The 16,567-nt window shown below is 44.2% G+C and overlaps 1 protein-coding gene and 1 pseudogene across 7 annotated transcripts in view; both read left to right on the top strand.

Annotated features, from left to right (window-relative positions):
- Positions 1-2,579: 2,579 nt before the first annotated feature.
- Positions 2,580-4,857, top strand: LOC106609089 (mitochondrial tRNA-specific 2-thiouridylase 1-like; annotated as a pseudogene). Its single transcript, XR_014392815.1, has 5 exons — positions 2,580-2,595; positions 2,732-2,846; positions 3,007-3,148; positions 3,312-3,394; positions 4,155-4,857. The product of XR_014392815.1 is annotated as a mitochondrial tRNA-specific 2-thiouridylase 1-like (transcript).
- Positions 4,858-6,343: 1,486 nt separating this feature from the next.
- LOC106609112 (cadherin EGF LAG seven-pass G-type receptor 1) overlaps positions 6,344-16,567 on the top strand; it is a 133,064-nt gene continuing 122,840 nt past the window's right edge. For 3 of the 6 annotated variants that reach the window (XM_082977605.1, XM_082977603.1, XM_082977606.1), the window contains exon 1: positions 6,344-10,089. In XM_082977605.1, coding sequence (XP_082833731.1) covers positions 6,537-10,089 — 3,553 coding nt within the window. In that variant the 5' untranslated portion in view covers positions 6,344-6,536. The remainder of the gene's footprint in view (positions 10,090-16,567) is intronic. The other 3 variants (XM_082977604.1, XM_082977601.1, XM_082977602.1) reach the window with 1 other exon arrangement.

Below are 16,567 nucleotides of genomic sequence, written 5' to 3'. Positions count from 1 at the left end.
ATTGTTGAAACGCACATCCATGAGCTACTTGCTATGGGCGTCACTGCTATTAGCTTCACGACTGATATTTGGACCAGCGATGTCAGCCTAATGAGCATGCTGAGTCTGACAGCACAGTAGGTCGACGAGGATGCCGTACTGAGGAAAGTCGTATTGCATGCTCAAGAATGTCCTGGTTCTCATACCGCTGCTGACATTTCTAGGGCATTTGAGAACATGCTTGAAACTTGGACACACTCCTAGCTCCATTCAAACAACTGACTCGAGAAATAAGCTCATCAACTGTGTCTGCAGCAGACGTGATACCCTCTGTCATGGCATTGAAACGCCTGCTCAACAAAACTGCCGACACAGACCGTGGGGTGCAAACTTTCAAAAGTACTCTACTAGAGGCTGTGAACAAGCGATTTGGTGGCATTCTCTCTGAGCCTCTTTACTGTATCGCCAAACATGCTCAATGCTAGGTACAAGGTCCGCTACTTCGATGCAGACAAGAAACAGGGGTTACATGAAATGTTAGACACAGCTGGACAAGATGGAAATGGACACAGTGACAGTGCGCACCGAGGAAGAGGACCCACGACAGAAGAGGCCACGGACAGACAGAACTGAATCTTCACTGCTTGACATGTATGATGAAATCCTGGTTGAGAATGAAACAACTGAACACCGAAACAGCACAGCAAGTAAATGAAAGAAATAGGTTGATTATGTTTTACTGGTAATGGGGATATATGTAAATGCCAACAAATTACTTTTTGGTCAGTGTGTGTGTGTTTCAACTATTTAGCTGTACTAGAATGCTTAAAAGGCCACTAAAATGTTTTATATCGAGTATCAGTGTCGATTTTTTTTTTATTCAGGTCTTGTGAAATCAAAAAGTGTTCTGTAGAATTCTCAAAACCGAACCAGGGTACCGAATTTCAAATGTGAAAGGCTTTTATCTGTAAGTCTGTATACATTTGATATGTGTAGAGAAATTCCAGGAACTTGAATGAGTACCACCATTGGTTATATTTGATATAGGGACCTATATTATAGGGTTGTCATTTGATTGGTGTCTCAGATTTTTAACCCTTTGTTATCTCCGTTGAAGCGGTGAGGTTGTACCACGGAGCGGACTGTTTTAAGGACCAGACATTCTTCCTCAGCCAGATGTTGCAGGATGCTTTGCGGCATAGAGTCTTTCCCCTGTCGGGACTCACCAAAGTCTATGTGAAGAAGATTGCAGTCGAGGCCGGCTTCCAACACGTCCTGAAGAAGAAAGAGGTAACTAACCACACAGACAGACAGATACACTGCCCTCTGTATGTACTGTATTTGGACAGTAAAGCAATATATTTAAATTTGTATCTGTACTCCAGCATTTTGGATTTGAGATCAAATGTTTCATATGTACTTTATGTATCTAGTCCTCCCAAGTCATAGGTATTTGGACAAATTCACTTAGTGTATTAAAGTAGTTAAAAGTTTTGTATTTCGTCCCCTTTTTCCTAGTGCGCAATGACTACATCAAGTTTGTGACTACAAACTTGTTGGATGCATTTGCAGTTTGTTTTATTTTCATATATCATTCAAAAGCTTGTTTTCCAGAGAATATAGTTAGCTAGTCCATGTATGGTTATATCCGTTGTAGACAAATAATACAAATCCGCTATCTGTTAGCCAATGCAAGAAAAGCAACATATTTGCCTCATCAACAGATCGTGGCAGTAGGCTAAAGATCGAGGAGGTAGACATGAAATGTCAATATTCTGATTAACTGTTCTGGGTAAGTCTGAGCATTGGGTGTATTATCACCCCCACCCCCTCTCAAAAAAATTCGAAATAATTCTGACTTGAAAAATGTATTATTGTGATATGCAAATTAGTGCTGATGATCATAATGATGATCACCCCCCCCCCCAAAAAAAAACCCCGCTAACCTTCCGTTATTGATACACTATAAGTGAATTTGTCCAATTACTTATGACTTCTTATGACTTCTTCAGAAGAGGGTAGGGACTAGTGCTTTCATTTCTCAACGGTAAAACAGATATGTATGAAAATACCCTCAAATAAATGGTGACATTCTGTACTTTCACCTCATATGAAACATTTGGTCTCAAATCCAAAATGTTGGAGTATAGAGCCAAATGTAAAATGTTAGCTTCGCTGTCCAAATACATACAGACGGGAGTGTATATAAAGTATTGATCATCTTTCCTCTCTGAGCTGCCTACAGATAAACTTTGTTAAACATAATTTCATTGCATTGTGTTGTTGTTTGGCCTACACCTTAATTACACTGTATTGACATATATTTCTATATCTTACAAAGTCAATTGTATTTTTTCGTGGACTGTGTGGCAACACTGAAAATCATTATCTGTTTCCAGAGTATGGGCATCTGCTTTAAGAGGACATTTTAGGATTTCATTCTAGAGGTATGTACTGTATCAAGTTAATTATTGAGATACGTTAGCCATAGTAATGAATAAACACGTTTGTCTGTAATAACAATATCTGCGTTGCTATTTTTCGGTCAGTATTTAGAGCCGAAACCGGCAAACTTTATCTCCATTTAGGATGGGGAAATCATGTCTGAACGTAAAGGTAACGCTGTGTGATATCCTCAGTGGTATCTTCTATGTTACTGCTTGTCCCACTATCCTTATAAGAGTACGGCTCTTCCAATGGTAAACCTTTACATTAACGACTGGTTCTCTTCCTCTTCTTCTCTTCCTCTCAGGTTGGTTCACCCTGACTCTAGGCCAAAGGGCTAGGGTTGGTTGTCTCGGATTGGTGGGCAGAGGGACGCATGGTTTGTTGTGGACAAAGACGTCACTACTGGAGAAGTGTTTGTGGTAAGGTATGGTTTCTACCTCTTCGATATTGTTATAGCTAATTGAGTCCTAAACAACCGGCCTAGCTACAGTACAGGATATGAGGCAGATCTCCCACATCCTTGCTGTTATTTGCTGTTGATTCTCAATGGGATTCTGATTCTAAACTCCCTAACATCAGGGTCCGACCACCAATCACCCGGCTCTATTCAGAGACGAGGTACGAACAGATCGTTTCCATTGGATAACAGAGGACCCTCCCACTGAGCTGATCCAGACTAAGATGGAGTGTCACTTCCGCTTCATCCACCAGATGCCTTTCAGTGAGTCACATGACACGTTAAGGCCAGACAGTTTGTAAGGAAGTGTCATTAATAATACCTTTACCTCCCATATGGATTAAACAGCTTTAATGGGTGAAAAATGTACACTTCGAAAGTGTTAGTGACATGTTAATAAAGTGTTGGTAACTTGTTAATAACACAGCTCCTTGCACTGTGACCTTGAACATGGATGGCTCTGTGTGGATCATGCTGTCTCAGCCAATCAGAGCACTCACACCAGGACAGGTAAGCACTCTGTTGTTTCCCACACTAGACATGTAAGCCGTCTCTCTCACCCTTTTTCAGAGTTTGGGCAGTTGGTTTTGTTACTTCCTAGGGATAGTTTTTTTTTTTTTTTTTATTGAGAAAAAAAACATGATTCAAATTTCTATAGGCAATTTTCAAATCGATTTATTGTCATTTTGTCAGTGTTTAGGAGTAAAGCCAACCCATGTACCGTTACAGTCGTTTTAGTTCATCTGTGTGAGCTGGTGTGTTAGTGTTAGTCCCAGTGTGTTATTCCTTAAGATCCTGATTAGCCAGCGAACAAAGGCCTATCATAGGCCCAACAAACGTAGCCAGCTGCTCCAGTGTGTCTCTGGTTTCCCTGACAGGGATTAGTCCAGACTCTAGTCAGGGTACAAAGAGCCTTGTCCACGCTTGGATTACCCCCTTTCTTCATGTGCTATCCCATAACCCACTGAGCTGAGAAAACAATATGGCCGAGACGCGTTTGTCTTGGAGCTCTGGGCTTGAGGCCAGAGTGCGGGTAGTTGAATAGAGAAGTGATAGAGAATAGTGGTGTGTGTGCTCAAATGTGGAGGTTAGTTCAGAGGAACTAGTAGTCAATATTCAGCATCAATGTATCCCACTAACATCAATTTTCTGTTCCTGTCTTATCTACCTCGACATTGAGTGAATAGCCTTGCTTCAAAAATTCTGTCAGTGTCTGCTCCTCACTACCCTCCCCTCTAACTTCTTATTCACTTCTCTCACCTCCCCCCAGTTTGCAGTGCTGTACAAGGGGGACAAGTGTCTGGGCAGTGGCAAGATCGTCCATCTGGGCCCCACAGAGCACACACTCCAACAAGGATGAGACCGCATGAAGGAAGCCCCTGTGGCCAAGGAGAGGACTCCGGAACCAGCCAGTTGAGCCTGAAAAAGACTTCCTAGGCCCAGGCCTATCCACTATCAATATGGACCTAACCTTACCTTCCAGACTTCAGTCACACTGCTGATGGACAAGACTACTGTACTTCCACAGGCCTTATCCCATTCTCTGAACCACTACTGTAGAACAGAAGAGAACACTGATCATGCTTTTGGAACTGTCCACTCGCCAAAAAAACACACACTCAAACTTCCTCTGTACTGTTGCACTCAGTTGATACTTCTTCCTATTAGGGTACTTGTGATGTACAGTATTATTTGATAAGTGTGGACTGTGTAAAATCATACACATGGTAATTCATTGTGTAATTTATTTATTTGGACAGATTATTAGAAAATGTGAAATGCATATTTATAAAATGATGGCTTTCATGAAAATCCAAACAAATAGTGCCTTTTCCTTTGGTGTCATTTCACCGAAACACATTTAGCATTGAACTGCATTCTTTTGAACTACTGTATAAAATATCCAACATGTAAATAGAGAATAACTTGATTAAGTGATTAAACGTACGATTGTTTTAAATAAGGGATTTCTGTGGCCAGCATAAAACCTCACTGAAGAAATCCAGTTAAAGTATGTGAGTCACTTTACATCTCTGTAGCTACTGTTTCATGTCCTCTTCCACTTTCTCCAAAAGGGGGCGAACATGCATAAGTTATACTAAGCCTTCTAAACTTTGCCTATGCACTGTTTCTGGTGGTTAAAATAACAGTATTGATGTTATACCAGGTGGAATGTATAGGTAACTGCCAAAATAATGGAAACACTGGAGTAAATGATGAATACAAAATATATTGAAAGCAGGTGCTTCCACACAGGTGTGGTTCCGGAGTTAATTAAGCAATTAACATCCCATCATGCTTACTTATAAAATGCTGGGCAGCCCATTATTTTGACTGCCATGGCTATGCCCCCATAGGATGACAATGCCCCCATCCACAGGGAACGAGTAATCACATTGGTTTGATGAGCATGAAAATGATGTAAACTATAAGCCATGGCTGTCACCAGATCTGAATCCTTATTGGAGATTCTGGAGTGGTGCCAGAGAAAGCGTTTTCCACCACCATCAACAAAACACCAATTTATGGAATTTCTTGTGGTAGAATGGTGTCGCATCCCTCCAATAGAGTTCCAGACACTTGTAGAATCCATGCCAAGGTGCATTGAAGCTGTTCTGGCTCGTGGTGGCCCAACGCCCTATTATTAAGACACTTTATGTTGGGGTTTTCTTTATTTTGGTAGTTACCTGTACCTGTTCAATGATTTTGCAGATTATGCATGATTTAATTTAGTTCCATGCATACCTTCATTTTCAATGGTGATGTGATTTCCATGGGAATAAAACCAACAAATGAAAGCGCCATACATTACAAACAGGTGCAAGGGACACTTTTTCATTAAATAAGGCTACATTAAGATGGATACCAACATAAATGGTAGGATGGAGGAAGCAATGGATTATAATCTAATTTCAAATGGATGATCTGGAGAGCTCTGTATATTCTGAAAATAAATTCAGAAATTAACCTTAAGTGATAATCCAACTCCACAATACAAATCCAAGCACATGGGCCAATTCTAAATCAATAAATTATTGTAAACTATTTATTCAGAATGGATATGCAAATGCTGAGCTATAGCCTACTAACCATGACAATAGCGACTCGTTGACCAAATAGTTTAACTTTTTCCAAAAGATAATTGTGTGCTAATTCTCTTGGAACTGTGGCCAGACTCATCTCTAACAATGTACCATTTTCCCAGGTGACAAACTCAATACAAAACATCAGAGAAAGTTTCAATGATACCAAACTTGTTTTATAACAAAGTTCTAGTAGCCCAAACACACAATGCGCTTGTTAACAAGCTCTCTGTATTGTTATAACAATGGTCCGAATGCGCAATCGCCAACAGCTCAGGACACTTCCGAATGTCAATGAGAAAGCCCCCTGCGAAAGTGTCCCGGTGAGCCGAACACAGCAGGTTTATGCTAATCAACTCTCAGAGGAGGGGAGCCGCGGAGCCATTTTGTAGTCATTTAAACTTGCCCGTGGAATAATGTGACTGCGCTCCGTGGATACTATGGATATAAGTGTGTTTTCCACTTTGAAACTTCACCATGAAGGATAAAAGAAAAAGGGAGAGGGATAGTTAATGTTTTTGTGGAGGTGTTTCGATGAGGTTGAATGGGATTTGTTGGAGTTTTAAACCATGGAATTACCGATGAATTGGATCTGGGTTTGTATTCTATTCAATGTGCCCTTGCTGGGATGTTTCGAGCTACACCTTTCGGAGACGTTACAAACTGGGACCGTTTTGGCAAATTTGTCCCTGGGGCCCGGTTGGACTTACAAAATCGACAGGACTTTAACTCCTAAATACATTCAGAACTTTTTACAAGTGGAATGGCAAGAAGGAGCTCTCCGTATGTATCGAAAAGTGGATTGTGTGCGCTTATTGAGGAACCCAGTGCCTGTCTATATCAGGATAGGGTCGTTGACGTCTGCAAATTTTGTTTTGACACATTTCAATACATTTGTACACGGACAGGACTGTTTTATCAAATACAAGAGAAAGAGCACAATAGGTAAGCCCGACATTCACATCAATTACTTTTCCGAACTGGAAGCAACTTCCTGCTTATCCGCGGGTAATTTGCTTGTGAATGTAACAGAACTTTTGCCTGCCTTTTCGCGAAATACCACTTTTTCTGCCTCATGTACTACTGGGAAAGACTTGAGAGCAGTTTTTAAACATGGCAATATATTGCTGGACGACAACTACTGTTTGGGTGAAGGAGAGCTGAGCGAGGTGCATTTGTATTGTACACTGCGTGCTCTGAGTGACCAGCGCGTCCGCGTCTCCGTGCGCGTGAGGTTGCGGTTGGTGACAGTGGTTGAGGGAGAGACCCATGAGCAGTTATCACCGTCACACACCATCCAGATTGTGCCTGGCAAACGGAACCACCGAAAACGGAGAAATGCAAACACACCTCCCCAGTTTCAGCTCCCCAACTACCAGGTGTCTGTTCCCGAGAATGAACCATCAGGGACCCGCGTCATCACACTGAAGGCCACTGATCCGGATGATGGAGAGGCCGGTAGAATAGAGTATGGAATGGAGGCCCTCTTTGACAGCAGATCCAACGATTATTTTGTAATAAACCCTCAGACAGGTGCTATTACAACAGTGCAGCCTTTAGACAGGGAGGTCAAAGACACACACGTCTTCAAAGTAATGGTAACAGACAACGGCTCCCCACGGCGCTCAGCCACGTCTTACCTCACCGTGACGGTCAGCGACACCAACGACCACAGCCCGGTGTTCGAGCAGACTGAATACCGGGTAACCATACGGGAGAATGTAGAGGTGGGCTTTGAGGTGATGACCATAAGAGCCACAGACGGGGACGCTCCCTCCAACGCCAATATGGTCTATAAAATAGTCAACAGCGGCGGAGTGAACGCTGGTTTTGAGATCGACCCACGCCACGGGCTAGTGAGGATCAGAGAGCGGCCCGACAGAGAGACCATGTCCCAGTACCAGCTTATCGTGGAAGCCAACGACCAGGGGAAAGACCCTGAACCCCGGAGCGCCACGGCCACCGTCAACATCTCTGTAGAGGACGAGAACGACAACTACCCCCAGTTCAGTGAGAAACGTTACGTGGTCCAAATCCCTGAGAACGTGGCTGTCAACTCTAAAGTCACTCAAGTCGAGGCCACGGACAAAGACGAGGGAAACAATGCTAAGGTCCACTACAGCATCATCAGTGGCAACGTGAAGGGACAGTTCTACATCCACTCTCCCACTGGGGTCATCGATGTCATTAATCCCCTGGATTACGAGATGATTAGGGAGTATAATTTACGGATTAAAGCTCAGGATGGTGGCAGGCCTCCGTTGATCAACGGGACTGGGATGGTGGTGGTCCAGGTGGTTGACATAAATGATAACGCTCCTATGTTCGTCAGCACGCCTTTCCAAGCCACTGTGCTGGAGAATGTGGCCATTGGCTACTCAGTAATCCACATCCAGGCTATAGACGCTGATTCTGGGAATAACGCACGTCTAGAGTACCGTCTCACTGACACCTCCCTTGGTTTCCCCTTCACCATCAACAATAGCACTGGGTGGATCACAGTCGCCACGGAGCTCGACAGGGAAACCACCGAGTTCTATACCTTCGGCATGGAAGCGAGGGATTGTGGGATACCTGCGATGTCATCCTCGGCCAGCGTGAGCATCACGGTCCTAGATGTGAACGACAACATCCCGACCTTCACAGAGAAGGTGTATTCTCTGAAGATTAATGAGGATGCTGTGGTGGGGACCAGTGTGTTGACAGTGACAGCCATCGACAGGGATGTAAATAGCGTCGTAACCTATCAGATCTCTAGCGGCAACACCAGGAACCGTTTCGCCATCACCAGTCAGAGTGGAGGCGGGCTCATCACCTTGGCGTTACCCTTAGACTACAAACAGGAGCGCCAGTATGTTCTGACGGTGACTGCGTCAGACGGCACACGTTATGACATGGCACAGGTGTTCATCAACGTCACGGATGCCAACACGCACCGTCCTGTGTTCCAGAGCGCCAACTACCAGGTGATGATTAGCGAGGACCGGCCCATTGGGTCCACCGTGGTCGTCATCAGTGCCACCGACGAAGACACGGGTGAAAACGCTCGCATCACGTACATCATGGAGGACAACGTCCCCCAGTTTAAGATCGACCCCGACACGGGCGCCATCACCACCCAGATGGAGATAGACTACGAGGACCAGGCGTCGTACACGTTAGCCATCATCGCCAGGGACAACGGCATTCCTCAGAAGTCCGATACGACCTATGTGGAGATAATAATCCTGGATGCCAACGACAACACACCTCAGTTCCTACGGGACATGTATCAGGGAACTGTATTCGAGGACGCACCCATTTACACCAGCGTGCTCCAGATATCTGCCTCCGACAGGGACTCCGGGTCCAACGGAAGGCTGAGCTACACATTCCAGGGTGGAGATGACGGGGAGGGGGACTTCTTCATCGAGCCCTACTCTGGCATCATCAGAACAGCCAGGAAGCTAGACAGAGAGAACGTGCCTGTGTATACCCTGAAGGCCTTCGCTGTGGATAAGGGGATTCCTCCTCTCAAAGCAGCGGTGGACATCCAGGTGTCGGTGCTGGATATCAACGACAATGCGCCCGTGTTCGAGAAGGACGAACTGTTTATCTACGTAGAGGAGAACAGTCCCGTCGGTTCTGTCTTGGCTCGGATCAGCGCCACCGACCCAGATGAGGGAACCAACGCTCAGATCATGTACCAGATCGTGGAGGGGAACATCCCTGAGATCTTCAAATTGGACATCTTCAAAGGCGACCTCACCGCCCTCACGGACCTCGACTACGAGTCTAGAACCGAGTTTGTCATTGTGGTCCAGGCCACGTCCGCTCCGCTCGTCAGCCGCGCCACAGTCCACATCCGTTTACTCGACATCAATGACAACGACCCGGTTCTGCAAAACTTTGAGATTATCTTCAACAACTATGTGACCAACAAGTCCAATAGTTTCCCCTCAGGGATCATAGGGAAGGTGCCTGCCCATGACCCGGATGTGTCGGATAAACTCCACTACAGCTTTGAGTCAGGGAATGAGCTGAACTTACTGGTGCTGAATGCAGACACGGGGGAACTAAAGCTCAGCAGAGACCTGGATAACAACAGACCTCTAGAGGCCCCCATGACTGTCTCTGTCTCAGGTGAGAGCACCTCAAATATATAAATGCAAATAGTGGACCGCTTATTACCATGTCTTATTATTATTAGCTATAATTACCTGTCTTATTACCTAAAGAAAACGCCTTGTTCATAAATCATATTCTTCTGGCCTTCTAAAATAGGCCTAGTTTCCCGCTGGCGGAGTTGAATGAGTAAGCAAGGAATTTATTCAAGATGGATATCTCAGTGCTGATTTGTATGGTAGAATGACCGAGAGTTGAATTAAATGAAGTGAAGAAGCATTTGAAAGTAAGCTATTTTGGTTTTGCGCTCTTTCCAGTCACCTGAAATCGTTTGCTGCTTGCAGAGTGGAGTAAGTGTAAGAAAAATATGTGAGATAGGCAATAGATGTCACAGTTGTAATAACATATTTATCGTCTGGAACTGTGTGTAGTTGACTGCGTGTTCTATTGAAGCGACGTGGAGCTTAGGCCCTAGCAGAAGTGCTGTCTTTGTTTAGTGAGAGGTAGTTGGAAGGTGTAACAGGATCTGGTTTTACCACTTTATACTGTTTGTGTGCTACTGTATTGTGGTGGTTGGTGGTTACCTGGGTTCATAAAAGGTGCTATTATACCAGGTGCCCCTATTTTTTTAACCAATGTTGGGTTTTTTTCACTGCAGAACTGCAGTTTGCACATATCAACATCATAGCACGTGAGATACCTTCTTAAAAGAACTCACCTTAGAAGTGAACAGCTTATGTTGGCCCCTTTTTCACTTAGGTTAGCCGGAATGGTTAAGTGTGATTATCAAAACTGCTGCAATGTCTGTCTCACGCATTCACTAACCGAAATAGTTCTCTGTGCTTTGCATAGCCTTAGTCAGCAGTTCGTGCTGGGTGATTTTGCTGCAATTTCGGTTAAAACGAGGAGTGCCTTGTTGCTGATTGTGTTGTACAGCCCATACAGTTTAGTGTAATAAATGTAAGATCGGTTATCTGCATTCGTCGGTACGTCACACAGAAATAATTTGTGTGAAAGATGTCCTCTTATACAGAAGTAGACTTCGTTCGGTTAAGTTAAAGATTACACTAACGCAAACACCCATAGCTCACACCCTCACAGAGACACTGTAGTATGGTTATTTCAACTGTAATATAGAGCATTGATGTTATACAAGCCTTCGTATTGACTTGTTTCAGGCAGTAAGTGGGAGAGAGACATCCTATCCCCATGAGAGAATGCTGTCATATTGACAGCTGTTTGTCTCTCTGTGAAGGCTTTTCTTTCAAATCGCGTCATGTTTCCTGATATGGCAAACTGCCTAGCACCTTAAGTCTCTCTCTCTCTCATTCCCTCTCTTTCTATTTACCAAGAATGAAACCTCTCTAAGCCTTTCCTTCTCAACTTCTCTCATAATTAGTTATCTCAATTACTTGTCTTTTTCTGTGTAACAAAAGACAGTCTGGCCAATGAGTGTCCAGAGGCTCGTGGTTACTAGTGGACCTTCTGAAGGGGCAGCTAGTCCCTTGTGTCCTGCATTCATAGGCCCTGCTTTCGCATTCGCCAATAACAATTGGGACTCTTGAGGTCTCCTTGACAATGCTGACCCCCGGCTGTCCCTCGAGGGGCACCCCTGCCCTCCTCCATCAGAATAATGCATTTTACACACACACACACACACACACACACACACACACACACACACACACACACACACACACACACACACACACACACACACACACACACACACACACACTGCCCCCACCTCCACACACACACACCCACACCACACACACACACACACACACACACACACACACACACACACACACACACACACACACACACACACACACACACACACACACACACACACACACACACACACACACACACGCACACATTCCAACCCCCAACCTACCTCCTCACTACTCTAGACATACCTTGATGTCAAATGTTAGGTAACCATTAACACTGGTACTCTGACCTCTCAACCCCAGGCCCAGGGGCGAGGAAGGGCCCTCTAGGGACAACAGGAGACCAGACTGAGATGGACCTCAACAGCTTGCTACTGGCTCCCTTTACTAATGAAACACTAGCCCTTCTCTCTTTCTCTGTGAGGTAATGACTTGGCTGAAATTCATTCAGAGCTTTTTGGAAGATTAGGCCCAATATTAGGGCTTATGAGAAAGGAAACAAATGTTTGTTCCAAAAAACAGTTGTATTATTAGTTAAGTCTGACCTCCTTACCTCTACCATTGGCATAGTAGTGGTGACTACTGATGTGTGAAATTGAACATTGTTTTAATTAGATAGATGTCTCTTTCTGTCTATTCACCCATTCAAACGAAGCTCTCAAAACCTGTTGAAATTCACCAAAAGGGGTAGGAACAGGTGTTTTATTCTACCCACAGAAAGGGATTGAAATTGTTTATCTATCCCTCCTGAAAGGCCAGAGGTACTGTCAGATATACCCCAGATAACGTAGTTTAACATTCTAGTCACAACACCACTCTGTCTCTCCCCTTAGAACAACACCGATGAGGAATGGTAGGGGCTGAGTGTTCCCACTGTAATATAATATCTCTTATCTGGCTAGCTCAACATTCAACAAGCTTTTCCCTCTGAATGTTGCTCTCTCATTTTATTCACCATAGTCTTGTTAAAAGAAGAGCCATTGACTTGACTATCTAATGTATGTATCTATCTAGATACCTAAGTCTTTTTCCGGCCCAGCATACAGAGTTCTGTCTGTGTGTGTCACGGTTGTCGTAGGGTAAAGCGGACCAAGACGCAGCGGGGAAATGTGCACTCATCTTCTTTTATTAAATGGACAAGAAGGTAAACCAAAATAAACACGTACACAACGACTAATAACAGGCCGGTAAGGCACAGAGCTATACACAGCACAATCTCCCACAAAACACTAAAACAAACACATACCTATATATAGGACCCTCAATCAGAGGCAACTAGAAAACACCTGCCTCCAATTGAGAGTCCAATCCCCAATTAACTAAACATAGAAATACAAATAACTAGACTAAACATAGAAATACATAAACATAGACCAGTGCCCAAAACCCAGAATAATAAATCAAACACACCACTAAACACACAACCACCCCGAACCACATAAAACAAATACCCTCTGCCATGTCCTGACCAAACTACAAACTACAATAACAAATAACCCCTATACTGGTCAGGACGTGACAGTGTGATATAAGCTGTCTGTTTGTGTGGCCCCCCTGGCGTAATTGAGACGAGGGATGGATAGTGTTACGTTACTCTTCTGTAGGCCGACTTTGTGAGATGTACCTTAATGATTTGGAGTGATTGGTGCTAAATCATCATTTCCACTTGGTCTCTCTCTCTTTCTTCTTTTGGAGGGAAGGAGGGAGGGATGAAGGGATGAAGGGATGGAGAGCTTGCAGTGTGCCGCTACACTCACACACTCCTTAGTTCCCCCTAGGGGCCTTTAGCTTGCGTCTCCTATAGGGCTGGTTTGGCCCTCGACCCCACTCTGTAGGGGCCACATAGTTGGGCTTTTGAACATTTCTCTTCCCTCCATGTCTCTCTTTCTCCCTTCCAGTCTCATTTTCTCTCCCTCTCGCTCTCTCTTTCTCTCCCTCCATGTCTCTCTTTCTCTGAAGTTTATCTCCATAGCACCCAGAGGTTTACCGTTTCTCGTAAGTCCTATAATCAGATTTCTGCAGGAATCTAAGAGGTTTCATTCGATTTACATGAGGTCTCTACTGCAGCAGCATGAATAAGATAGTAAATATAGATGTTTTAGTATATTAGGTGCTGAATATATCTTACAAGAGGTTTGCTAAAGGAAAGGACTAAAGTAAGGAAATGTGTGTGTGTTTGTGTGGGGAAAGAGGAGAGTGTGCCCCCTGTCCAGCTGTGCCAGTGTGTATCCCAGCCCTGCCTGTCACAATACTACCACTGCTGCCACTGACTGCACTCAACCAGCTGCAACAGAGAGGGAGAGCGAGAGGGGGTTATTGGTGTGGTGGGGCTCCTTCCTGTGTCTACACACAACCTCTGACCCTTAACTCTAATGAATGTCCTAACAATGTCCGGAGAGGCTCGTAGAGATGAGTCACTACCTATACAGGGCCTGCCTAGAGGAACATTGTCCTGGTCCCAGATCTGTTTGTGCTGTATTGCCAACTCTTATGGATATTGTGACCATAAGTGTTGGCTATACAGCACAAACCAATCTTGGACCAGACTAGAGGATCATGCCTTTAGTTTACATGATAGATTGGAACTAGGGGTTCGGATAGAACAGATTTTGTTTACATGTTTATGCGGGTGATGTGTTGGTATATTAGTCCTGACACTGAAAGTAACTGATATTAGCAAGCAACGCCATGGTCATTCCTAAGACATTACAACCACCTCTCTCCCCTCTCTCATCCTTCCTTCCCTCTATCACTTTCTATAATATATCTCTGCCTGTCTCTCGCTCTCCCTGCCTCCATCTCTCTTTTTCTCTTTCTCCTCTCTCTTGCTCGCTCTCTCACTCCCCTCCCCTCCCTCCCTCTCTCTCTCTAAGGATTGTCCTCATTGCAAGTCATCAGAGTCTGTTGGTTACCAGGCTCCTCGTTTGGAGGCTATATCTGTCCTTGGTGTCTATAGAAACTGTTATTAGATGACAGGAACAGTCTGGGTCTCACACACACAGCACACACGCACATTGCTCTGAAACTCGCAGCCTTTGAACAAAACACCAGGCTATGCCTAGAATCCCCACCGCAGGCAAGGGAAGAAATAAAGCTCCCCATAACTCACAGGGGATGTTTTGAAGTCGGAATCAAACCTAGAGTATTTCAATCCTTGCATTTCATTGTTAAAATATTACATTTGATTAACTCTAACGTAACCAAACTAGTATAATGCATTCGGAAAGTATTCAGACCCCTTTTTCCACATTTTGTTACATTGCAGCCTTATTCTAAAATTGATAAAATATTTTTTTTCCTCATCAATCTACACACAATACCCCATAATGACAAAGCAAAAACAAGTTTTTAGAATGTTTTGCTAAATATCACATTTAACATAAGTATTCAGACCCTTTACTCAGTTGAAGCACCTTTGGCAGCGATTACAGCCTCGAGTCTTCTTGGGTATGATGCTACAAGCTTGGTACACTGTATTTGGGGAGTTTCTCCCAATCTTCTCTGCTGATCCTTTCAAGCTCTGTAAGGTTGGATGGGGAGCCTCGCTGCACAGCTATTTTCAGGTCTCTCCAGAGATGTTCGATCAGGTTCAAATCCGGGCTCTGGCTCGGTCACTCAAGGACATTCAGAGACTTGTCCCGAAGCCACTCCTATGTTGTCTTGGCTGTGTGCTTAGGTTGTTGTCCTGTTGGAAGGTGAACCTTCGCTCCAGTCTGAGGTCCTGAGCGCTCTAGGGCAGGTTTTCATCAAGGATCTCTCTTTACTTTGCTCTGTTCATCTTTCCCTCAATCCTGACTGGTCTCCCAGTCCCTGCCGCTGAAAAACATCCCCACAGCATGATGCTGCCACTACCATGCTTCAACGTAGGGATGGTGTCCAGGTTTCCTCCAGACATGACGCTTGGCATTCAGGCCAAAGAGTTCAATCTTGGTTTCATCAGATAAGAGAATCTTGATTCTCATGGTCTGAGAGTCCTTTAGGTGCTTTTTGGGAACTCCAAGCGGGCTGTCATGAGCCTTTTACTGAGGAGTAGCTTCCGTCTAGCCACTCAACCATAAAGGCCTGATTGGTGGAGTGCTGCAGAGTTGGTTGTCCTTCTGGAAGGTTCTCCCATCTCCACAGAGTAACTCTGGAGATCTGTTAGAGTGACCATCAGGTTCTTGGTTACCTCCTTGACCAAGGCCCTTCTCCCCCGATTGCTCAGTTTTGCTGGGCAGCCAGGTCTAGGAAGAGTATCCAAACTTCTTCCATTTAAGAATGATGGAGGCCACTGTGTTCTTGGGAACCTTCAATGCTGCAGAAATGTATTGGTACCCTTCCCCAGATCTGTGCCTCAACACAATTCTGTCTCAGAGCTCTACGGACAATTCCTTCGACCTCATGGCTTGGTTTTTACTCTGACATGCACTGTCAACATTGGAACCTTATATAGACAGGTGTGTGCCTTTCCAAATCATGTCCAGTCAATTGAATTTACCAGTGGTGGACTCCAAGTTGTAGAAACATCTCAAGGATGATCAATGGAAACAGGATGCACTGGAGCTCAATTTCGAATCTCATAGCAAAGAGTCTGAATACTAATGTAAATAAGGCATTTCTGTTTTTTATATGTAGTAAATTAGCAGACATTTCTAAAAACTTGTTTTCACTTTGTCATTATGGGGTATTGTGTGTAGATTGATGAGATTTCTATTTATTTAATACATTTTAGAATAAGGCTGTAACATAACAAAATGTGAAAAAAATCGAGGGGTCTGTTGCAGTGCATCTAGTATACATTGACAGCTTCTGAGAAGAAATGAAATGTATTTATTTGT

Source organism: Salmo salar, chromosome 07, assembly GCF_965601325.2.
Source record: "Salmo salar chromosome 07, fSalSal1, whole genome shotgun sequence".
Lineage (NCBI taxonomy): Eukaryota > Metazoa > Chordata > Actinopteri > Salmoniformes > Salmonidae > Salmo > Salmo salar.
The sequence above is the reverse complement of the archived record's forward strand: the minus strand, read 5'-3'. Positions and strand labels throughout refer to the sequence as shown.